The sequence below is a fragment of the Haemorhous mexicanus genome, unplaced genomic scaffold (assembly GCF_027477595.1).
Source record: "Haemorhous mexicanus isolate bHaeMex1 unplaced genomic scaffold, bHaeMex1.pri scaffold_229_ctg1, whole genome shotgun sequence".
In the NCBI taxonomy this organism is placed as follows: domain Eukaryota; kingdom Metazoa; phylum Chordata; class Aves; order Passeriformes; family Fringillidae; genus Haemorhous; species Haemorhous mexicanus.
Window position 1 is genome coordinate 1 of NW_026776056.1, and position 24,514 is coordinate 24,514.

The following is a 24,514-nucleotide window of genomic DNA, read 5'->3' on the forward strand; positions in this document are numbered from 1 at the left end:
TCCTGGGGCAGTTCTGGGGGGGTTTGGGGCAGTTTTGGGGGTCCTGGGGCAGTTTTGGGGGGATTTGGGGCAGTTTTGGGGGTCCTGGGGGCAGTTCTGGGGGTCCTGGGGGCAGTTTTGGGGTCTCTGGGGCTCCCTGGGGGTCCCGGAGCCCCCCTGACCCCCCCGTGCCCCCCCCCAGCGCTCCCTGGAGACCCCCAACCCCCGGGGGGTGTTCGTGATGTGCCTCCCCCCCCCCCAACGTCACCGGGACCCTGCACCTGGGCCACGCCCTGACCGTGGCCATCCAGGACACGCTGGCCCGCTGGTGAGTGACCCCTGGGGACAGGGAGTGACCATTGGGGACAGGGAGTGACCATTGGGGACAGGGAGTGACCATTGGGGACAGGGAGTGACCACAGTGACCCCTGGGGACAGGGAGTGACCATCAGGGACCATTGGGGACAGGAGTGACCAGAGTGACCCCTGGGGACAGGGGAGTGACCCCTGGGGACAGGGAGTGACCACAGTGACCACAGTGACCATTGGGGACAGGGAGTGACCACTGGGGACAGGGGGGATAGGGAGTGACCACAGTGACCAGAGTGACCCCTGGGGACAGGGAGTGACCATTGGGGACAGGGAGTGACCCCTGGGGACAGGAGTGACCCCCTGGGGACAGGGAGTGACCCCTGGGGACAGGGAGTGACCCCTGGGGACAGGGGAGTGACCACAGTGACAATCAGGGACAGGGGAGTGACCTTGAGTGACCACCTGGGATTTGTGGAGTGACCCCAATGTCCCCAATCCCCCCAATGTCCCCCCGGCCGCCCGGCACCGCATGCAGGGGCTGACCAGCTGACCACGCTGTGACCCCAATGTCCCCAATGACTGCAGTGACCCCAATCCCCCCAATCCCCCCGATGTCCCCAATCCCCCGATGTCCCCAATGTCCCCCCAGGCACAGGATGCGGGGGCTGACCACGCTCTGGGCCCCGGGCTGTGACCACGCTGTGACCCCAATGTCCCCAATGACTGCAGTGACCCCAATCCCCCCAATGACCCAATCCCCCCAATGTCCCCAATCCCCCCAATGTCCCCAGTGACCCCAATGTCCCCAGTGACCCCAATGTCCCCAATGTCCCTGCTGTCCCCAATGTCCCCACTGTCCCCAATGTCCCCAAATGTCCCCAATGACCCCAATGCCCCCCAGGCACAGGATGCGGGGGCTGACCACGCTCTGGGCCCCGGGCTGTGACCACGCTGTGACCCCACTGTGACCCCAATGTCCCCAATGTCCCCGATATCCCCAATGTCCCCAATGTCCCTGCTGTCCCCAATGTCCCCAATGTCCCCCCAGGCACAGGATGCGGGGGCTGACCACGCTCTGGGCCCCGGGCTGTGACCACGCTGTGACCCCAATGTCCCCAATGACTGCAGTGTCCCCAATCCCCCCAATGTCCCCAATGTCCCCAATGTCCCTGCTGTCCCCACTGTCCCCTCTGTCCCCAGGCACAAGGATGCGGGGGCTGACCACGCTCTGGGCCCCGGGCTGTGACCCCAATGTCCCCAATGACTGCAGTGTCCCCAATGTCCCCACTGTCCCCACTGTCCCCAGGCACCGCATGCGGGGGCTGACCACGCTCTGGGCCCCGGGCTGTAACCCCACTGTGACCCCAATGTCCCCAATGTCCCCAATGTCCCCAATGTCCCCAATGTCCCCCCAGGCACAGGATGCGGGGGCTGACCACGCTCTGGGCCCCGGGCTGTGACCACGCTGTGACCCCAATGTCCCCAATGACTGCAGTGACCCCAATCCCCCCAATGTCCCCAATGTCCCCAATCCCCCCAATCCCCCCAATGTCCCCAATGTCCCCTCTGTCCCCAGGCACAGGATGCGGGGGCTGACCACGCTCTGGGCCCCGGGCTGTGACCACGCTGGCATCGCCACCCAGGTGGTCGTGGAGCGGCGCCTGCTGCGCTCGCGGGGCCTCACCCGGCACCAGCTGGGCCGCGAGGCCTTCCTGGGGGAGGTGTGGCGCTGGAAGGAGGAGTGAGTGACCCCCGGGACCCCCGGGGACCCCCCGGGACCCCCAGGGACCCCTGACCGCTGGGGGGTGTGCCCCACAGTGACCCCGGGGTGACCAGAGTGACCCCAGGGACCCCCGAGGGACCCCTGACCGCTGGGGGGTGTGCCCCACAGTGACCCCGGGGTGATCAGAGTGACCCCCGGGACCCCCGGGACCCCCCGGGACCCCCCGGGACCCCCAGGGACCCCCAGGGACCCCTGACCGCCGGGGGGAGTGCCCCACAGTGACCCCGGGGTGAACAGAGTGACCCCCGGGACCCCCAGGGACCCCTGACCGCTGGGGGGTGTGTCCCACAGTGACCCTGGGGTGACCCCAGAGTGACCCCAGGGACCCCCGAGGGACCCCTGACCGCTGGGGGGTGTGCCCCACAGTGACCCCAGGGTGACCAGAGTGACCCCCGGGACCCCCAGGGACCCCTGACCGCTGGGGGGTGTGCCCCACAGTGACCCCGGGGTGACCAGAGTGACCCCAGGGACCCCCGGGGACCCCCAGGGACCCCCGAGGGACCCCTGACCGCTGGGGGGTGTGCCCCACAGTGACCCCGGGGTGACCAGAGTGACCCCAGGGCCATCCCCAGCACCCCAAAGTGACCCCAGAGTGACCCCATGGCACCCCAAAGTGACTCCAAAATGATCCAGGGACCCCTGAGTGACCCCTGAGTGACCCTACAGAGACCCCAAAGTCACCCAGGGCACCCCAGAGTGACCAGGGACCCCAAAAGGACCCCAGGGTGACCCATGGCACCCCTGAATGACCCCAGAGTGACCCCAGAGTGACCCATGGCACCCCAGAGGGGCCCCAGAGTGACCCCAGAGGGACCCCAAAGTGACCCCAAAGTGACCCATGGCACCCCAGAGGGACCCCAAAGTGACCCATGGCACCCCAAAGTGACCCCAGAGGGACCCCAGGGTGACCCCAGAGTGACCCCAGGGTGACCCCGGGGTGACCCCAGGGTGACCCACAGACCCCAGAATGACCCCAGGGTGACCCCAGAGTGACCCACAGACCCCGGAGTGACCCCAGGGTGACCCACAGACCCCAGGGTGACCCCAGGGTGACCCCAGAGTGACCCACAGACCCCGGGGTGACCCCAGGGTGACCCCAGGGTGACCCACAGACCCCAGGGTGACCCCAGGGTGACCCCACAGTGACCCACAGACCCCAGGGTGGCCCCAGAGTGACCCCACAGTGACCCACAGACCCCGGGGTGACCCCAGGGTGACCCCAGGGTGACCCACAAACCCCAGGGTGACCCCAGGGTGACCCCAGGGTGACCCCAGCCTCTCCCCCTCCCCAGGAAGGGCGACCGCATTTACCAGCAGCTGCGGCGCCTGGGAGCCTCCATGGACTGGGAGCGCGCCTGCTTCACCATGGACCCCGTGAGTGGGGGGCTCCGGGGGGGTCCCCAGCCCCCCTGACCCCCTTGACCCCCCCTGACCCCCCCTGACCCCCAGAAAATGAGCCGGGCGGTGACCGAGGCCTTCGTCAGGCTGCACGAGCAGGGCCTGATCTACCGGAGCCGGCGCATCGTGCACTGGAGCTGCGCCCTGCGCTCAGCTATTTCTGACATCGAGGTACTGAAACTGACCAAAATCACCCCAAAACCACCCCAAAATCACCCCAAAACATCCCGTAAAACACTGCCCCAAAATACCACAAATCACCCCAAAATCACCCCAAAACACCCCAAAATCCTGGGATCGTGCACTGGAGCTGCGCCCTGCGCTCGGCCATTTCTGACATTGAGGTACTGAAACTGCCTGGAATCACCCCAAAATCACCCCAAAACCACCCCAAAACCATCCCAAAACATCCCGTAAAACACTGCCCCAAAATCACCCCAAAATCACCCCAAAACATCCCGTAAAACACTGCCCCAAAACACCCCAAAACACCCCAAAAACCCTCCGGGATCGTGCACTGGAGCTGCGCCCTGCGCTCAGCTATTTCTGACATTGAGGTACTGAAACTGCCCCGAATCACCCCAAAATACCCCAAAACCACCCCAAAATCACCCCAAAATCACCCCAAAACCACCCCAAAACATCCCGTAAAGCACTGCCCCAAATCACCCCAAATCACCCCAAAACCCCCCTGGGATCGTGCACTGGAGCTGCGCCCTGCGCTCGGCCATCTCCGACATCGAGGTACTGAAACTGCCCCAAATCACCCCAAAATCACCCCAAAACATCCCGTAAAACACTGCCCCAAATCACCCCAAAATACCCCAAAATCCCGGGGTCGTGCACTGGAGCTGTGCCCTGCGCTCGGCCATCTCCGACATCGAGGTACTGAAACTGCCCCAAATCACCCCAAAATCACCCCAAAACCACCCCAAAATCACCCCAAAACCACCCCAAAACCACCCCAAAATCACCCCAAAACCACCCCAAAACCACCCCAAAATCACCCCAAAACCACCCCAAAATCACCCCAAAACATCCTGTAAAACACTGCCCCAAATCACCCCAAATCACCCCAAATCACCCCAAAACATCCCATAAAACACTGCCCCAAATCACCCCAAAACTCCCCCAAAACCCCCCCAGGATGGTGCCCTGGAGCTGCACCCTGCGCTCCCCTAAATTGGGGGGGGGTCTCTGGGGATTTTGGGGGTCCCCCCGAATTTGAGGAGGAATTTGGGGGTCTCAGTGCAGATTTTGGGGGGCTTTTGGGGGTCTCGCAGGTGGAGAAGCGGGAGCTGGGGGGTTTTTGGGGTCCCCCATAAATTGAGGAGGTTCCTGGGGGTCTCAGTGGGTATTTTGAGGAGGATTTTGGGGGTCTCGCAGGTGGAGAAGTGGGAGCTGGGGGGCCGCACGCTGCTGTGTGTGCCGGGGGTCTCGGTGGGGTATTTTGGGGGGGTTTTGGGGGGGTTTTTGGGGTCCCCCATAAATTGAGGAGGTTCCTGGGGGTCCCCCATAATTTGAGGAGGTTCCTGGGGGTCTCAGTGAGGATTTTGGGGGGTTCCTGGGGGTCTCGCAGGTGGAGAAGCGGGAGCTGGGGGGCCGCACGCTGCTGTGTGTGCCGGGGGTCTCGGTGGGGTATTTTGGGGGGGTTTTGGGGGGGTTTTGGGGGTCCCTCATAATGTGAGGAGGTTCCTGGGGGTCTCAGTGAGGATTTTGGGGGGTTCCTGGGGGTCTCGCAGGTGGAGAAGCGGGAGCTGGGGGGCCGCACGCTGCTGTGTGTGCCGGGGGTCTCAGTGGGGTATTTTGGGGGGGTTTTGGGGGGTTTTGGGGATCCCCCATAAATTGAGGAGGTTCCTGGGGGGTCTCCCATAAATTGAGGGGGTTCCTGGGGGTCTCGCAGGTGGAGAAGCGGGAGCTGGGGGGCCGCACTCTGCTGTGTGTGCCGGGCTACGAGGAGCCCGTGGAGTTCGGGGGTGCTGGTGGCCTTCGCCTACCCCCTGGAGGGGGCTGGTAATTGGGGCTGGGGGCTCGGGGGGGGGCTGGGACCCCCTGGAGGGGGCTGGTAATTGGGGCTGGGGGCTTGAGGGGGGGCTGGGACCCCCTGGAGGGGGCTGGTAATTGGGCTGGGGGCTCGGGAGGGGGCTGGGACCCCTGGAGGGGGCTGGTAATTGGGGCTGGGGGCTCGGGGGGGGGCTGGGACCCCCTGGAGTGGGCTGGTAATTGGGGCTGGGGGCTCGGGGGTGGGCTGGGACCCCCTGGAGGGGGCTGGTAATTGGGGCTGGGGGCTTGAGGGGGGGCTGGGACCCCCTGGAGGGGGCTGGTAATTGGGGCTGGGGGCTCGGGAGGGGGCTGGGACCCCCTGGAGGGGGCTGGTAATTGGGGCTGGGGGCTCGGGGGGGGGCTGGGGGCTCGGGGGGGGGGCTGGTAATTGGGGCTGGGGGCTCGGGGGGGGGGCTGGGGGCTCGGGAGGGGGCTGGGACCCCCCGGAGGGGGCTGGTAATTGGGGCTGGGGGCTCGGGGGGGGGCTGGGGGCTCAGGGACCCCCTGGAGGGGGCTGGTAATTGGGGCTGGGGGCTTGGAGACCCCCTGGAGGGGGCTGGTAATTGGGGCTGGGGGGCTCTGGGGATTTGGGGGGGGGAGTCCCTGTGGGGTTTGGGGGATCCCTGGGGGTCCCAGGGGGATTAGGGGGGTCCCTGGGGGTCTGGGGGGGGTCCCTGGGGGTCCCTGGGGGTCCCGGGGGGTCTGGGGGGGTCCCTGGGGGTCCCGGGGGGTCCCGGTGTGACCCCGCCCCCTCCCCAGGTGAGGGCGAGGACCCCGAGGTCGTGGTGGCCACGACGCGCCTGGAGACGATGCTGGGGGACGAGGCCGTGGCCGTGCACCCCGAGGACCCCCGGTACCAGGTGAGCGCACCTGGGCACACCTGGGGGCACCTGGGGGCACCTGGGCACACCTGGGGGCGGGGCTGGGCACACCTGGGGGCACCTGGGGGCGGGGCTGGGCACACCTGGGGGCACCTGGGCACACCTGGGGGCTCCTGGGCACACCTGGGGGCACCTGGGCACACCTGGGGGTGGGGCTGGGCACACCTGGCACACCTGGGCACACCTGGGCACACCTGGGGGCACCTGGGCACACCTGGGCACACCTGGGCACATCTGGGGGCGGGGGCTGGGCACACCTGGGGGCTCCTGGGCACACCTGGGGGTGGGGCTGGGCACACCTGGGGGCAGGGCTGGGCACACCTGGGGGCACCTGGGCACACCTGGGGGCGGGGGCTGGGCACACCTGGGGGTGGGGCTGGGCACACCTGGGGCTCCTGGGCACACCTGGGGGCACCTGAGCACACCTGGGGGTGGGGCTGGGCACACCTGGGGGCGGGGCTGGGCACCCCCAAGGAACCCCGGTACCAGGTGAGGGCACGTGAGCACACCTGGGGGCACCTGGGCACACCTGGGGCAGGGCTGGCACACCTGAGCACATCTGGGCACACCTGGGCACACTTGGGGGTGGGGCTGGGCACACCTGAGCACACCTGGGGGGCAGGGCTGGCACACCAGGGGGCACGGCCAGGCACACCTGAGCCCCCCCAGGTACCAGGTGAGGGACAGGCGGGTGCCGTGTGGGCGTGGCCAGGCCTGGGCGTGTCCCCACGGCCCCGCCCCCTGTGTACCTGCAGCACCTGCGGGGCCGGCACGTGCTGCACCCGATCACGGGGCGGCGCCTGCCCGTGCTGCACGACGCCTTCGTGGACCCCCAGTTCGGCACAGGTGGGGGCGGGGCCTCGGGGGCGGGGCCTCGGGGGGCGGGGCATCCTGGGGTGGGGCTCGAGGGGTGTGGTTTAGGTGGGTGTGGTTATTTAGGGGTGTGTCTCTTTGGGTGGCGGTGGTTTGGGGTGTGGCTTAGAAGGGTGTGGCTGGTTTGGAGGGGTGTGGCTTGGAGGGGTGTGGCCTGGTTGCACATGGTTACTGTAGGGTGTGGCTTACAGGGGTGTGGCCTAATTGGGTGTGGTTATTTTGGGGTGTGTCTGTCTTTGGGTGTGGCAGTTTGGGGGCGTGGCTTGGAGGGGTGTGGCTGTGTGGATGTGGTTATTTAAAGGTGTGTCACATGGGTGTGGCCCGAGAGGGTGTGGTTCCTCAGGGCGTGGCTGGGAGGGGTGGAGCCCTTTGGGCGTGGTTACATCAGGGCGTGGCCTGATTGGCTGTGGCCCCTTTTGGGGCGTGGCTCACATGGGTGCGGCCCAAAGGGGCGTGGCTCAGCCACTTGATGCTCCCGAGGGCGTGGCCACCGCGGCCACCCCTGGGCGTGGCCAGGGCGGGCCTGCTCTTCGGTGGGCGTGTCCCGACGGCCAGGCCCCGCCCCCAGGCGCGGTCAAGATCACGCCCGCCCACGACGCCGCCGACTTCGAGGTGGGGCAGCGCCACGGGCTGGGCGTGGCCGAGGTCATCGGCGAGGACGGCGCCATGGTCAACGTCCCCGCCCCCTACCTGGTGAGCTTTGGGGGGTTTGGGGCGTTTTGGGGCGTTTTGGGGCATTTTGGGGCGTTTTGGGGCATTTTGGATCATTTTGGGGGGTTTGGGGGGGTTTTGGGGCATTTTGGGGGGTTTTGGGGTGTTGTGGTCACTCAGGGTCACTCAGGGTCACTCAGGGGTCACTCAGGGTCACTCAGGGTCACTCAGGGGTCACTCGGGGGTCACTCAGGGTCACTCAGGGTCACTCAGGGGTCACTCAGGGTCACTCAGGGGTCACTCGGGGTCACTCAGGGTCACTCAGGGTCACTCAGGGGTCACTCAGGGTCACTCAGGGGTCACTCGGGGTCACTCTGGTCACTCAGGGGTCAGGGGTCACTCAGGGTCACTCAGGGTCACTCAGGGGTCACTCAGGGGTCACTCAGGGGTCACTCAGGGTCACTCAGGGTCACTCAGGGTCACTCAGGGGTCACTCAGGGTCACTCAGGGTCACTCAGGGGTCACTCAGTGGTCACTCAGGAGTCACTCAGGGTCACTCAGGGGTCACTCAGGGTCACTCAGGGGTCACTCGGGGTCACTCAGGGTCACTCAGGGGTCACTCAGGGGTCACTCGGGGTCACTCAGGGTCACTCAGGGGTCACTCAGGGGTCACTCGGGGTCACTCAGGGTCACTCAGGGTCACTCAGGGTCACTCAGGGGTCACTCAGGGGTCACTCAGGGGTCACTCAGGGTCACTCAGGGGTCACTCAGGGTCACTCAGGGTCACTCTGGTCACTCAGGGGTCACTCAGGGGTCACTCAGGGGTCACTCAGGGTCACTCAGGGGTCACTCAGGGTCACTCAGGGTCACTCAGGGGTCACTCAGGGGTCACTCGGGGTCACTCAGGGGTCACTCAGGGTCACTCAGAGGTAACTCAGGGGTCACTCGGGGTCACTCGGGGTCACTCGGGGTCACTCGGCGTCACTCAGGGTCACTCAGGGTCACTCAGGGGTCACTCAGGGTCACTCAGGGGTCACTCAGGGTCACTCAGGGTCACTCAGGGTCACTCAGAGGTCACTCAGGGGTCACTCAGGGTCACTCAGGGGTCACTCAGGGTCACTCAGGGTCACTCAGGGGTCACTCAGGGTCACTCAGGGGTCACTCAGGGGTCACTCTGGTCACTCAGGGGTCACTCAGGGGTCACTCAGGGTCACTCAGGGTCACTCAGGGGTCACTCAGGGGTCACTCAGGGGTCACTCAGGGTCACTCAGGGGTCACTCTCTGGTCACTCTCAGGGCATGCCGCGGTTCCAGGCCCGCCGGGCGCTGCTGGAGACCCTCAAGGAGCGGGGGCTGTTCCGGGGGGTGACCGAGAACCCCATGGTGGTGCCCATCTGCAGGTGAGTGCACACCTGGGCACACCTGGGGACATGGGGGACACACAGAAAACCCCATGGTGGTGCCCATCTGCAGGTGAGGGGGACAGGTGACACACCTGGCACACCTGGGCACACCTGGGCACACCTGGGGACACCTGGGCACACCTGGGGGACACCTGGGCACACCTGGGGACACCTGGGGACATGGGGGACAAACAGAGAACCCCATGGTGGTGCCCATCTGCAGGTGAGGGGGGACAGGTGACACACCTGGGCACACCTGGCCACACCTGGGGACACCTGGGGTCATGGGGGACACACAGAGAACCCCATGGTGGTGCTCATCTGCAGGTGAGGGGGACAGGTGGCACACAGGTGGCACACAGGTGGCACACAGGTGGCACAGGTGACACACAGGTGGCACAGGTGGCACGCAGGTGGCACAGGTGACACACAGGTGACACAGGTGTCCCCCCAGCCGCTCCAAGGATGTCCTGGAGCCCCGGGCCGTGCCCCAGTGGTTCGTGCGCTGCCAGGGCCTGGCCGGGGCCGCGGCGGCCGCCGTGCGCAGGGGGGACCTGAGGCTGCACCCGCCCGGCCACGCCCGCACCTGGTTCACCTGGATGGACAACATCAGGTGAGGCCACGCCCATAGCCACACCCCATAACCACACCCATAACCACACCCATAACCACACCAGTTCACCTGGATGGACAACATCAGGTGAGGCCACACCCATAGCCACACCCCATAACCACACCCATAACCACACCCACACCCGGTTCACCTGGATGGACAACATCAGGTGAGGCCACGCCCCCTAACCACACCCATAACCACACCCATAACCACACCCACACCTGCCCCATAACTCTGCCCCTCCCCTGGCTGTCCAGCAGTGCCCCCCGCCCTCACCTGTCCCTCACCTGTCCCTCACCTGTCCCACCTGTCCCACCTGTCCCTCACCTGTCCCACCTGTCCCACCTGTCCCACCTGTCCCTCACCTGTCCCTCACCTGTCCCACCTGTCCCACCTGTCCCTCACCTGTCCCTCACCTGTCCCACCTGTCCCACCTGTCCCACCTGTCCCTCACCTGTCCCTCACCTGTCCCACCTGTCCCACCTGTCCCACCTGTCCCTCACCTGTCCCTCACCTGTCCCACCTGTCCCTCACCTGTCCCACCTGTCCCACTGTCCCTCACCTGTCCCTCCCCTGTCCCACCTGTCCCACCTGTCCCCACCTGTCCCACCTGTCCCTCACCTGTCCCACCTGTCCCACCTGTCCCACCTGTCCCACCTGTCCCACCTGTCCCTCACCTGTCCCTCACCTGTCCCACCTGTCCCACCTGTCCCACTGTCCCTCACCTGTCCCACCTGTCCCACCTGTCCCTCACCTGTCCCACCTGTCCCACCTGTCCCACCTGTCCCTCACCTGTCCCACCTGTCCCTCACCTGTCCCACCTGTCCCTCACCTGTCCCTCACCTGTCCCACATGTCCCACCTGTCCCACCTGTCTCACCTGTCCCTGTCCCTCACCTGTCCCACCTGTCCCTCACCTGTCCCTCACCTGTCCCTCACCTGTCCCACCTGTCCCTCACCTGTCCCTCACCTGTCCCACCTGTCCCTCACCTGTCCCACCTGTCCCACCTGTCCCACCTGTCCCACCTGTCCCACCTGTCCCTCACCTGTCCCACCTGTCCCACCTGTCCCACCTGTCCCTCACCTGTCCCACCTGTCCCACCTGTCCCACCTGTCCCCTCCCCCAGGGACTGGTGCATCTCCCGCCAGCTCTGGTGGGGCCATCGCATCCCCGCCTACTTCGTCACCATCGAGGACCCCCAGGTGCCCCCCGGGCAGGTGAGAGCTGGGGGGGCTGGGAGGGACAGGGAGGGACTGGGGGGGACTGGGAGGGGTAAAAAGGGAACTGGGATGGACTGGGAGGGGCTGGGAAAGGGTTAAAGGGGATTTGGGGTTACTGGTTTGTACTGGTTTGTACTGGGAGGGACTGGGAGGGGTCTCTGCATGATTTAGGGTCAGTTTTGGGGTGAATTTTGGGGATTTTGGGTCCCCAGGACGAGGATGAGCGGTTCTGGGTCAGGAGGGGGTTTTGGGGTCAGTTTTGGGGTGGTTTTTGGGGTAAATTTTGGGGATTTTGGGTCCCCAGGACGAGGATGAGCGGTTCTGGGTCAGGAGGGGGTTTTGGGGTCAGTTTTGGGGTGAATTTTGGGGTTTTTGGGTCCCCAGGACGAGGATGAGCAGGTCTGGGTCAGGAGGGGGTTTTGGGGTGGTTTTTGGGGTGAATTTTGGGGTTTTTGGGTCCCCAGGACGAGGATGAGCGGTTCTGGGTCAGGAGGGGGTTTTGGGGTCAGTTTTGGGGTGAATTTTGGGGTTTTTGGGTCCCCAGGACGAGGATGAGCAGGTCTGGGTCAGGAGGGGGTTTTGGGGTGGTTTTGGGGGGAATTTTGGGGTTTTTGGGTCCCCAGGACGAGGATGAGCGGTTCTGGCTCAGGAGGGGTTTTGGGGTCAGTTTTGGGGTCAGTTTTGGGGTGAATTTTGGGGTTTTTGGGTCCCCAGGACGAGGATGAGCGGTTCTGGCTCAGGAGGGGTTTTGGGGTCAGTTTTGGGGTCAGTTTTGGGGTGAATTTTGGGGTTTTTGGGTCCCCAGGACGAGGATGAGCGGGTCTGGGTCAGGAGTGGTTTTGGGGTTGTTTTTGGGGTGGTTTTTGGGGTGAATTTTGGGGTTTTTGGGTCCCCAGGACGAGGATGAGCGGTTCTGGGTCAGCGGCCGCTCCCCGGACGAGGCTCGGGCCAAAGCGGCCGCGGCGTTCGGGGTCAGCCCTGAACTGGTCAGGCTGAGACAAGGTGGGACTGGGAGCACTGGGAGGGACTGGGAGGGAACTGGGAGGGACTGGGGGGGAACTGGGAGGGACTGGGAGGGAACTGGGAGGGACTGGGAGGGACTGGGAGGGACTGGGAGGGAACTGGGAGGGACTGGGAGGGGCTGGGAGGGAACTGGGAGGGACTGGGAGGGGCTGGGAGGGGCTGGGGGGGACTGGGAGGGACTGGGGGGGAACTGGGAGGGACTGGGGGGGACTGGGAGGAACTGGGAGGGACTGGGAGGGAACTGGGAGGGGGTTTGGGGGGACTGGGAGGGGATTGGGGGGGTCTGGGGGGGAACTGGGAGGGACTGGGAGGTACTTGGAGGGACTGGGGGGACTGGGACGGACTTGGGAGGGACTGGGAGGGAACTGGGACAAACTGGGGGGAGAATAAGCAGGCACCTGGTGGTCACCCCCTGGTCTCTCCCTGGTCACTCCCTGGTCACCCCTGGTCACTCCCTGGTCACTCCCTGGTCACCCCCTGGTCACCCCCTGGTCACTCTGGTCACTCTGGTCACTGTGGTCACCCCCTGGTCACTCTCTGGTCACTCCCTGGTCACGCCCTGGTCACCCCCTGGTCACTCTGGTCACCCCCTGGTCACTCTGGTCACTGATGGTCACTGATGGTCACTCCCTGGTCACCCCCTGGTCACTGTGGTCACTCCCTGGTCACTCCCTGGTCACTGATGGTCACTGGTCACCCCCCTGGTCACTCCCTGGTCACTCTGGTCACCCCCTGGTCACTGTGGTCACTCTGGTCACCCCCTGGTCACTCCCTGGTCACTCTGGTCACCCCCTGGTCACTGTGGTCACTCCCTGGTCACCCCCTGGTCACTGTGGTCACTCTGGTCACCCCCTGGTCACTCCCTGGTCACCCCCTGGTCACTCTGGTCACTCCCTGGTCACCCCCTGGTCACTCTGGTCACTCTGGTCACTCTCTGGTCACTCTCTGGTCACCCCCTGGTCACTGATGGTCACTGGTGGTCACTCCCTGGTCACCCCCTGGTCACCCCCTGGTCACCCCCTGGTCACTCTGGTCCCTCTCTGGTCACTGTGGTCACTGTGGTCACTCCCTGGTCACCCCCTGGTCACTCCCTGGTCCCTCTCTGGTCACTCTGGTCACTGTGGTCACTCAGACGAGGACGTGTTGGACACCTGGTTCTCCTCCGGCCTCTTCCCCTTCTCCATCTTCGGCTGGCCCGACGCGGGTACGGGGGGCTGGGGGGGCTGGGGGGGTTTGGGGGGGGTTTGGGGGTCCCAGGGGGGGTTTGGGGGTCTCTGAGGAGGTTTGGGGGTCCCTGGTGGGTTTTGGGGGTCCCTGGGGGTTTTGGGCATCCCATTCTCACTTTGGGGGCTCCCTGGTGGGTTTTGGGGGTCCCCGGGGGTTTTGGGGTCCCGTTCTCACTTTGGGGGTCTCTGGGGGGGTCCCTGGGGGGTTTTGGGGTCCCGTTCTCACTTTGGGGGTCCCTGGGGGGGTCCCTGTGGGGTTTTGGGGGTCCCCCTGGGGGGGGTCCCTGGGGATTTTTGGGGTCCCATTCCCCACTTTGGGGGTCTCTGGGGGGGTCCCTGGTGGGTTTTGGGGGTCCCTGGTGGGTTTTGGGGGTCCCTGGGGGGTTTTGGGGGTCCCTGGTGGGTTTTGGGGGTCCCGTTCTCACGCTGGGGCCCCCCAGACCCCCGACCTGGAGCGTTTCTACCCCGGCTCGCTGCTGGAGACCGGGCACGACATCCTGTTCTTCTGGGTGGCGCGGATGGTGATGCTGGGGCTGGCGCTGACCGGGAGGCTGCCCTTCCGCCAGGTGGGACCCAAAACCAGCCAGATTCACCCCAAAAATATCCCTGAACCCTCCTGAGCTCACACAGCCCCCCCTGACCCCCCCCAGACCCCCCCAGACCCCCGAGGGTGATGCTGGGGCTGGCGCTGACCGGGAGGCTGCCCTTCCGCCAGGTGGGACCCAAAACCAGCCAGATTCACCCCAAAAATATCCCTGAACCCTCCTGAGCTCACACAGCCCCCCCCTGACCCCCCCCAGACCCCCCCAGACCCCCGAGGGTGATGCTGGGGCTGGCGCTGACCAGGAGGCTGCCCTTCCGCCAGGTGGGACCCAAAACCGCCCAGATTCACCCCAAAAATATCCCCAAAAATATCCCCCGAACCCTCCTGAGCTCACACAGACCCCCCTGACCCCACACAGCCCCCCCAAACCCCCCCAGACCCCTGATGGTGATGCTGGGGCTGGCGCTGACCGGGAGGCTGCCCTTCCGCCAGGTGGGACCCAAAAACAGCCAGATTCACCCCAAAAATATCCCCAAAAATATCCCAGAAACTGCAGACCTCACACAGCCCCCCAGACCATACACAGCCCCCCCCTGACCCCCCAGACCCCCCAGACCCCCGATGGTGATGCTGGGGCTGGCGCTGACCGGGAGGCTGCCCTTCCGCCAGGTGGGACCCAAAACCAGCCAGATTCACCCCAAAAATATCCCCAAAAATATCCCCAAAATGCCCTGACCCCACCTGTCCCAGGTGTGTCTCACCTGTCTCACCTGTCCAGGGTGTACCTCCCCTGTCTCACCTGTCTCACCTGTGCAGGTGTAACCTCCCCTGTCTCACCTGTCTCACCTGTCCAGGTGTACCTCCCCTGTCTCCCCTGTCTCCCCTGTCTCACCTGTGCAGGTGTACCTCCCCTGTCTCACCTGTCTCACCTGTCTCACCTGTCCAGGTGTACCTCCCCTGTCTCACCTGTCTCACCTGTCCCCAGGTGTACCTGCCCTGTCTCACCTGTCTCACCTGTGCAGGTGTACCTCCCCTGTCTCACCTGTCTCACCTGTCTCACCTGTGCAGGTGTACCTCCCCTGTCTCACCTGTCTCACCTGTGCAGGTGTACCTCCCCTGTCTCCCCTGTCTCCCCTGTCTCCCCCTGTTTCACTGTCTCACCTGTGCAGGTGTACCTCCCCTGTCTCACCTGTGCAGGTGTACCTCTCCTGTCTCACCTGTCTCACCTGTGCAGGTGTACTCCCCTGTCTCACCTGTCTCACCTGTCTCACCTGTCCAGGTGTACCTCCCCTGTCTCCCCTGTCTCACCTGTCTCACCTGTCTCACCTGTGCAGGTGTACCTCCCCTGTCTCACCTGTCTCACCTGTGCAGGTGTACCTCCCCTGTCTCACCTGTCTCACCTGTGCAGGTGTACCTCCACGCCATCGTGCGCGACGCCCACGGCCGCAAGATGAGCAAATCCCTGGGCAACGTCATCGACCCCCTGGACGTCATCACGGGGGTCACGCTGCAGGTGGGACCCCAAAAACCCCAAAAAACCCTCCAAAACAGCCAAAAACCCCAAAAACCCTCCAAAACAGCCAAAAACCCCAAAAACCCACAAAAACACCCAAAAACCCCCAAAACACCCAAATCACCCCAGAATTCCCCCAAAATCACCCAAAATCCCCCCAAAAACACCCAAAAACCCCAAAAACACCCTAAATCCCCCAAAACCCCACAAAAAACCACCAAAACCCCCAAATCACCCAAAACCCCCCAAAATCCCTTTAAATCCCCTAAAATTCCTCAAAAAACCCCCAAAACCCCCCAAAGAACAAAAAAAGAAATTCCCCAAACCCCCAAAATCCTCCCAAAAATCTTCCAAAGATCCCCCAGGCACCCCAAACCCCCCCAAACCCCCCCAAAATCACCCCCCCAAATCCCCCAAAATCCCCCAAAATCCCCCAAAACCCCCAAACCCCCCCCAAAATCCCCCCAAAATCCCCAGAAACCCCCAAAATCACCCCAAATCCTGCAAAACTCCCAAAATCCCCCCAAATGCCCCCAAAACCCCCAAAATTGCCCCCAAAATCACTGAAAATCCCTCAAAGTCACCCCAAAATCCCCAAAATCCCCAAAATGCTCCCCCAAATCCCCCCAAAAGCCCCCCAAATTCCCCAAAAGTCCCCCCAAAATTCTCCTCCAAATCCCCCAATTCCCCCCAAATCCCCCAAATCCTCAAACCTCCCCAAAATCCCCCAAAATGCCCCCCAAAATTGCCCCAAAATCACTGAAAATCCCTCAAAGTCACCCCAAATTTCCCCAAATCCCCAAAACGCTCCCTCGAAACCCCCCCAAAAGCCCCCCAAATTTCCCAAAATTCCCCCCCAAATCCCCCAAATTTCCCCAAATCTCCCAAATTTCCCCAAAATTGCCCCCAAATCACCCCAAAATCACTGGAAATCCCTCAAAGTCACCCCAAATTTCCCCAAAATCCCCAAAATGCTCCTCCAAAACCCCCCAAAGCCCCCCCAAAATTCCCCCCAAATTCCCCCAAATCTCCCCAAACTGCCCCAAACTGCCCCAAACTGCCCCAAACCCGCAGGAGCTGCACCAGCAGCTGGAGAGCAGCAACCTGGACCCCGCGGAGCTGGAGCGGGGCCCGGGAGGGGCAGGTGGGCCTGGGGGGTCTGGGGGGGTCTGGGGGGGGGTCTGGGGGAATTTGGGGGGGATTTGGGGGGTCCAGGGGAAATTTGGGGGGGGGGTCTGGGGGGATTTGGGGGGGTCTGGGGAGAATTTGGAGGGATTTTGGGGAGAATTGGGGGGGATTTGGGGGGATTTGGGGGGTCCAGGGAAATTTGGGGGGGGGGGGGTCTGGGGGGATTTGGGGGGTCCAGGGGGAATCTGGGGGGGATTTGGGTGGTCCAGGGGAAATTTGGGGGGGGATTTGAGGGGGGGTCTGGGGGATTTGGGGGGTCCAGGGGAAATCTGGGGGGGATTTGGGGAGAATTTGTGGGGTCCAGGGGGAAGTTTTGGGGAAGATTTGGGGGATTTGGGGAGAATTGGGGGGGTCCTGGGGAGGGTCTGGGGGGATTTGGGGGAGTTTTGGGGGATTTTGGGGAGAATTGGGGGGGGTCCCCTGGGGGGGGATTTGGGGGGATTTCAGGGAGATTTGGGAATTTTGGGGGAATCCACGGGGGTTTGGGAATTTGGGTGAGATTTGGGGAGAATTGGGGGGGTCTGGCGGGGATTTGGGGTGGGTTTGGGGGGTCTGGTGGGAATTTGGGGGGGTCCCGGGGGTGTTTTTGGGGGTCTGGATGGGTCCAGGGGGATTTGGGGGGGATTTGGGGGGGTCCCGGGGGTGTTTTTGGGGGTCTTCATGCCCCGGTGCCCCCCCAGAAACGCGACTTCCCCGAGGGGATCCCCGAGTGCGGGACGGACGCGCTGCGCTTCGCCCTCTGCGCCTACACGGCCCAGGGTACCCAGAACCCCCCCAAATCACCCCAAAACCGACCCAAAATCACCCTAAAACACCCCAAATCACCCCAAAACCGACCAAAAATCACCCCCAAAACCGACCCAAAACACCCCAAAATCACCTCAAAACCCCCCCAAAATCACCCCAAAAATGCCCCAAAATCACCCAAAACACCCCAAAACCGACCCAAAACACCCCAAAACACCTCAAAACCCCCCAAAATCACCCCAAAATGCCCCCAAAATCACCCCCAAAATCACCCCCAAAACATCCCCAAATCACCCCAAAACCAACCCCCAAAATCACCCAAAACACCCCCAAAATCACCCAAAACACCCCAAAACATCCCAAAACACCCCAAATCACCCCAAAAATCACCCAAAACACCCCAAAACCAACCCAAAAATCACCCCAAAACACCCCCAAAATCACCCAAAATGCCCCCAAAATCACCCCAAAACACCCCAAAATCACCCCAAATCACCTCAAAACATCCTAAATCACCCCAAAACGCCCCAAAATCACCCAAAATGCCCCAAAATCACCCCCAAAACGCCCCAAAATCACCCCAAAACCACCCCAAACTGCCCCAAAACACCCCAAACTCCCCCGTGACCCCCCGTGCCCCCTCCCCAGGCCGGGACACGACATCAACCTGGACGTGGGGCCGTGTCCTGGGCTACCTGATCCCTGTGACCCCCAAACCCCCCCCAGCCCCCCTGACCCCCTGTGACCCCCTGACCCCCCCCGTGACCCCCCGTGCCCCCTCCCCAGGCCGGGACATCAACCTGGACGTGGGCCGTGTCCTGGGGTACCTGACCCCAGTGACCCCCTGTGACCCCCAAACCCCCCCTGACCCCCCTGTGACCCCCAGCCCCCCTGTGACCCCCCTGAGCCCCCCCCAGCCCCCGTGACCCCCCGTGCCCCCTCCCCAGGCCGGGACATCAACCTGGACGTGGGCCGTGTCCTGGGCTATCGCCATTTCTGTAACAAGGTGTGGAACGGGGCGCGCTTCGTGCTGCGGGCGCGCTGGGGGAGGGGTACCGGCCCCCCCCCCGACGCACAGGTAACCCCCCCTGAGCCCCCCTGAGACCCCCTGAGCCCCCCCGACACACAGGTAACCCCCAGACCCCCCTGAGCCCCCCTGAGCCCCCCTGACACACAGGTAACCCCCAGACCCCCCTGAGACCCCCTCTGAGGACCCCCTGAGCCCCCCGACACACAGGTAACCCCCAGACCCCCCTGAGCCCACCTGAGCCCCCCGACACACAGGTAACCCCCAGACCCCCCCGGGGACACAGGGAACCCCCCCAGACCCCCCTGAACCCCCCTGAGACACAGGGAAACCCCCCTGAGACCCCCCCTGAGACCCCCTGAGCCCCCCGACACACAGGGAACCCCCAGACCCCCCTGAGCCCACCTGAGCCCCCCCTGAGACACAGGGAAACCCCCAGACCCCCCCCAGACCCCCCTGAGACCCCCCCTGAACCCCCCGACACACAGGGAACCCCCCTGAGCCCCCCTGAGACCCCCTGAGACTCCCCTGACACTCAGGTACCCCCAGGACCCCCTGAATCCTCCCAAGACCCCCCTGGGACCCCCCTGTGACCCCCTGACCCCCCTGATGACCCCCCTGACCCCCCTGATGACCCCCTGACCCCCCCAATGTCCCCATTGTGTCCCCAGGTGGCGCGGGGGGTCCCTGGCGGAGCGCTGGGTGCGCAGCCGCCTCAGCCGGGCCGTGCGGGTCCCTGTGACCCCTGGGGGTCCCTGTGACCCCCTGACCCCCCTGGTGACCCCCAATGACCCCCCAATGTCCCCCCCGATGTCCCCAGGTGCGGCGGGGGTCCCTGGCGGAGCGCTGGGTGCGCAGCCGCCTCAGCCGGGCCGTGCGGGTCCCTGTGCCCCCCCCGTGTCCCCTGTGTCCCTGTGACCCCCTGACCCCCCAATGACCCCCCAATGTCCCCTCTGATGTCCCCAGGTGGCGCGGGGGTCCCTGGCGGAGCGCTGGGTGCGCAGCCGCCTCAGCCGGGCCGTGCGGGGCTGCGGCGCCGCCCTGGGGGGCTTCGACTTCCCGGGGGCCACCACGGCCGTGCACGGCTTCTGGGTGTACGAGCTCTGCGACGTGTACCTGGTGAGAGGGGACACTGGGGGGACACTGGGGACATTGGGGACATCATGGGGACATTGGGGACACTGGGGACATCGTGGGGACACTGGGGTTATGGGGGTGCAGAGCTCCGTGGGGCCACCACGGCCGTGCACGGCTTCTGGGTGTACGAGCTCTGCGACGTGTACCTGGTGAGAGGGGACACTGGGGACACTGGGGGGACACTGGGGACATTGGGGACATTGGGGACATTGGGGACACTGGGGTTATGGGGGTGCAGAGCTCCATGGGGCCACCACGGCCGTGCACGGCTTCTGGGTGTACGAGCTCTGTGACGTGTACCTGGTATGGCTCTGGGGACACTGGGGACACTGGGGACATCATGGGGACATTGAGGGGACACAGGGGTTATGGGGGTGCAGAGCTCTGTGGGGTCACCACGGCCGTGCACGGCTTCTGGGTGTACGAGCTCTGCGACGTGTACCTGGTGAGAGGGGACACTGGGGGGACATTGGGGACATCGTGGGGACATTGGGGACATCGTGGGGACACTGGGGGGACACTGGGGACACTGGGGACACTGGGGACATTGGGGACATCGTGGGGACATCGTGGGGACATCGTGGGGACATTGGGGACATTGGGGGGACATTGGGGACACTGGGGACACTGGGGGGACACTGGGGTTATGGGGGTGTTCAGGGGGGTTTTGGGGTTATGGGGGTTTGTGGGGCCACCACGGCCGTGCACGGCTTCTGGGTGTACGAGCTCTGCGACGTGTACCTGGTGAGAGGGGACATCGTGGGGACACTGGGGACATTGGGGACACTGGGGACATTGGGGACATCGTGGGGACATCGTGGGGACATTGGGGTTATGGGGGTTTGTGGTGTCACCACGGCCGTGCACGGCTTCTGGGTGTACGAGCTCTGCGACGTGTACCTGGTATGGCTCTGGGGACACTGGGGACATTGGGGACACTGGGGACATTGGGGACACTGGGGGGACATGGTGGGGACATTGGGGACACTGGGGTTATGGGGGTGCAGAGCTCCGTGGGGCCACCACGGCCGTGCACGGCTTCTGGGTGTACGAGCTCTGCGACGTGTACCTGGTGAGAGGGGACATCGTGGGGACACTGGGGACATTGGGGACACTGGGGACATTGGGGACATCGTGGGGACATCGTGGGGACATTGGGGTTATGGGGGTTTGTGGTGTCACCACGGCCGTGCACGGCTTCTGGGTGTACGAGCTCTGCGACGTGTACCTGGTATGGCTCTGGGGACACTGGGGACATTGGGGACACTGGGGACATTGGGGACACTGGGGGGACATGGTGGGGACATTGGGGACACTGGGGTTATGGGGGTGCAGAGCTCCGTGGGGCCACCACGGCCGTGCACGGCTTCTGGGTGTACGAGCTCTGCGACGTGTACCTGGTGAGAGGGGACATCGTGGGGACACTGGGGACATTGGGGACATCGTGGGGACATCGTGGGGACACTGGGGACACTGGGGACATTGGGGACATTGGGGACATTTGGGACATTGTGGGGACACTGGGGACATCGTGGGGACACTGGGGGGACATTGGGGACACTGGGGACACTGGGGACATCGTGGGGACACTGGGGTTATGGGGGTTTGTGGGACCACCATGGCCGGGCACGGCTTCTGGCTGGTTTTTGTCATCCCCAGATGTTTTTGGGGTCCCCAGGTGTTTTTTGGGGTCTCTGGGATTTTTGGGGGTCCCCCGATGTTTTGGGGGTCCCCAGGTGTTTTTTTGGGGGTCCCCAGATGTTTTTTGGGGTCTCTGGGTTTTTTTGGGGGTCCCCCGATGTTTTGGGGGTCCCTGACCCTTTCCCCCCCCCCCAGGAGTGTGTGAAGCCCGTCCTGGCCCGAGCGACCCCCGCCCAGCCCGGGGGGGTCCCGGGGGGGTCCCTGCGAGGGGGAGGGGCCCGAGGAGGGGGAGGGGCACCACGAGGACGGCGACGAGGAGGAGGAGGAGGAGGAGGAGCAAGGTGAGGGGGGAGGGGCGGGAGACCCCCGGGCTCGGCCCGGCTGGGGGGGGCTGGGGGGGTCCTGGGGGGGTTTTGGGGGGGCTGCTCACCTGGGCAGGTGTCAGTCCTGGGGTTTTTGGGGGTTTCTGGGGGGGGTTTTTGGGGGGGTTTTGGGGTTTTTTTTGGGGGGGTTTTGGGGGGTTTTTGGGTTCCTGATGATGAAGATGATGATGACGATGCTGTCCCAGGTGACCTGGAGGCCATCAGGGCCACGCTGCTCACCTGGGCAGGTGTCAGTCCCGGGGGTTTTGGGGGGTTTTGGAGGGGTTTTTGGGGGATTTTGGGGTTTTTTTGGGGGTTTTTGGAGGGGTTTTGGGGGTTTTTGGGTTCCTGATGAAGATGATGATGATGGTGGCGGTCCCCAGGTGACCTGGAGGCCGTCAGGGCCACGCTGCTCACCTGGGCAGGTGTCAGTCCCGGGGTTTTTGGGGGGTTTTGGAGGGGTTTTCGGGGGGTTTTTGGGGGGGTTTGGGGGTTTTTTGGGTTCCTGATGATGAAGATGATGATGGTGGCGGTCCCCAGGTGACCTGGAGGCCGTCAGGGCCACGCTGCTCACCTGTCTGGAGGCGGGGCTGCGCCTCCTGGCCCCCTTCATGCCCTTCCTGGCCGAGGAGCTCTGGCAGCGCCTGCCCCGGGACCCCCCCGCGCCCCCCAGCGTCAGCCTGGCCCCCTTCCCCGAGCCCGAGCAGGTGGGGCGGGGGGCCTGGGGGGCCTGGGGGGCTCGGGGGGGTCCCTGGGGGAATTTGGGGGGCGTTTGGGGGGTCCCTAGGGGGGTTTGGGGAGCCCTGGGGGGGATTTGGGGGGCTCAGGGGGGTCCTGGGGGTATTTGGGGGGTTCCTGGGGGGGTTCTGGTGGAGGTTTTGGGGGTCCTGGGGGGTTTGAGGGGGGGATTGGGGTTCCTGGGGGGTCCCTGGGAAGGTTGTGGGGGTGCCGGGGGGGGTTTTGGGGGGTTCCCGGGGGTGTTTCGGGGGTCCCGAGGGGTTCCCGGGGGTGTTTCGGGGGTCCCTGACCCCCCCGTGCCCCCCAGTTCTGCTGGCAGGACGAGGAGGCCGAGGGCACCATGGAGTTCGTGCTGGGCATCGCCCGGGCCCTGCGGAGCCTGCGGGCAGCGCACGGCCTGACCCGCCAGAGACCCCCCTGTGCGTGGGGAGGGGGCTTGGGGGGCTTGGGGGGGCTTGAACCAGGGTTTGGGGGGGTTTAATGGGGGTCTGGGGGGTCCCGGGCCCTGCGGAGCCTGCGGGCAGCGCACGGCCTGACCCGCCAGAGACCCCCCTGTGCGTGGGGAGGGGGCTTGGGGGGCTTGGGGGGGTCCTGGGGGGCTTTGGGGGGGCTCAAATGGAGGTTTGGGGGGGTCCTTGGGGGGCTCAGATGAGGCTTTGGGGCTCTCCGGGGGTGTCTGGGGGTTCCCGGGGGTCCCTGGGGGTCTCAGAGTGTTCCCGGGGGTCTCAGGGTGGTCCCGGGGGTCCCGGGGGTCTCTAACCCCTCTCTCTGCGCCCCCTGCCCAGGTTTCCTGCAGTGCCCTGATCCTGGGTGGGGGTCCCGGGGGTCCCTGGGGGTCTCAGGGTGTTCCCGGGGGTCTCAGGGGGGTCCCGGGGGTCTCTAACCCCCCTCTCCATCTCCCCCTGCCCAGGTTTCCTGCAGTGCCCCGACCCCTCCTGGGGGTCCCGGGGTCCCTGGGGGTCTCAGGGTGTTCCCGGGGGTCCCTGGGGGTCCCTGGGGGTCCCTGGGGGTCTCTAACCCCTCTCTGTGCCCCCTGCCCAGGTTTCCTGCAGTGCCCCGACCCCTCCTGGGGGTCCCGGGCCCGGCGCTGCCGGGGGCTCCTGCGGGCGCTGGGGGGGGTGGGCTCGGTGCGGCTGCTGGGGGGGGGTCGGGAGCCCCCCCAGGGCTGCGCCGTGGCCGTGGCCTCGGAGCGCTGCACGGTGCACCTGGCGCTGCAGGTGAGCCCCGCCCCGTGACGTCAGCGCCGCCGCCGTGACGTCAGCGCCCCGTGGGGGGGGGGGAGTTGGGGAGGTTTGGGGGCACTGGGGGGGTTTGGGGTCACTTTAGGGGGGTTTGGGCCATTTTGGGGGGGGTTTGGGGTCACTTTGGGGTCACTTTGGGGGGTTTGGGGTCACTTTAGGGGGGGTTGGGTCACTTTGGGGGGTTTGGGGTCTCTTTGGGGGGTTCAGGGGGGTTGGGGGTCAGTTTTGGGGTCCCTTTGGGGGGGTTGGGTTCACTTTAGGGGGGTTTGGGCCATTTTGGGGGGGTTTGGGGTCACTTTGGGGTCCCAGCACCGCCGTGCCATCCCGGCCCGGCCCCACCCCGTTTTTGGGGTTATTTTCCCCATTTTAGGGTCTCGTGGACCCCCCCTCGGAGCCGGGTTGGGTGGGGGGGGTCACAAGGAGCTGACCCCGTTTTTGGGGGGGTTTTTCCCCCTTTTAGGGCATCGTGGACCCCCCCTCGGAGCTGGCCCGGCTCGGGGGGCGGCGCCGGGAGCTCGGCCGGGCCCTGGAGCGGCTCCGGGAGCGCCGGGGGGGCCCCGGGTACCCCCAGAAGGTGCCCCCCCACGTGCAGGAGGCCGACGAGGCCAAGGTGGGGCCGGGGGGGTCCTGGGGGGGGTCTGGGGGCTGGGGGAGGGGGTTTGGGGGGGTCAGATGGGGCATTGAGGGCTGGGGGAGGGGCTCTGGGGGGATTTTGGGGGGTCTCAGGGGGTGCTGAGGGGGTTGGGGGGCTCTGGGAGGGGATTTTGGGGATTTTTGGGGGGTCCTGGGGGGTCCCAGCCCGCGTCCCCTCCCCCGCAGCTGGCCCAGCTGGAGTCGGAGCTGCGGAACGTTCTGGAAGCCGAGGAGCTGATGAGGAAAATGCTGTGACCCCCCCCAGGACCCCCCCCCAAATAAAGGCGTTCTTGGCCCCGCCCCCGCCGCTGTCATTTGGGGGACCCCTTGTGGGGG

At 65.1% G+C, this 24,514-nt stretch overlaps 1 protein-coding gene across 1 annotated transcript; it reads left to right on the top strand.

Moving 5' to 3' along the window:
* Window positions 1-181: 181 nt before the first annotated feature.
* Window positions 182-24,478, top strand: LOC132322978 (valine--tRNA ligase-like; the record flags this gene model as incomplete). Its single annotated transcript, XM_059837749.1, is given in 29 exon segments — window positions 182-229; window positions 231-307; window positions 1,868-2,032; window positions 3,367-3,448; window positions 3,524-3,643; window positions 5,376-5,444; window positions 5,446-5,485; window positions 6,275-6,375; window positions 7,152-7,242; window positions 7,838-7,962; window positions 9,216-9,319; window positions 9,777-9,935; window positions 11,065-11,155; window positions 12,055-12,160; window positions 13,314-13,383; window positions 13,847-13,973; window positions 15,360-15,464; window positions 16,539-16,592; window positions 16,594-16,608; window positions 17,333-17,411; window positions 18,347-18,477; window positions 19,393-19,545; window positions 21,400-21,459; window positions 21,461-21,545; window positions 22,107-22,273; window positions 22,612-22,723; window positions 23,346-23,521; window positions 24,006-24,155; window positions 24,365-24,478. Coding segments are annotated over 29 exon segments (2,931 nt in total), but the record flags the coding sequence as incomplete, so codon positions are not given.
* Between the last annotated feature and the right edge of the window lie 36 nt (window positions 24,479-24,514).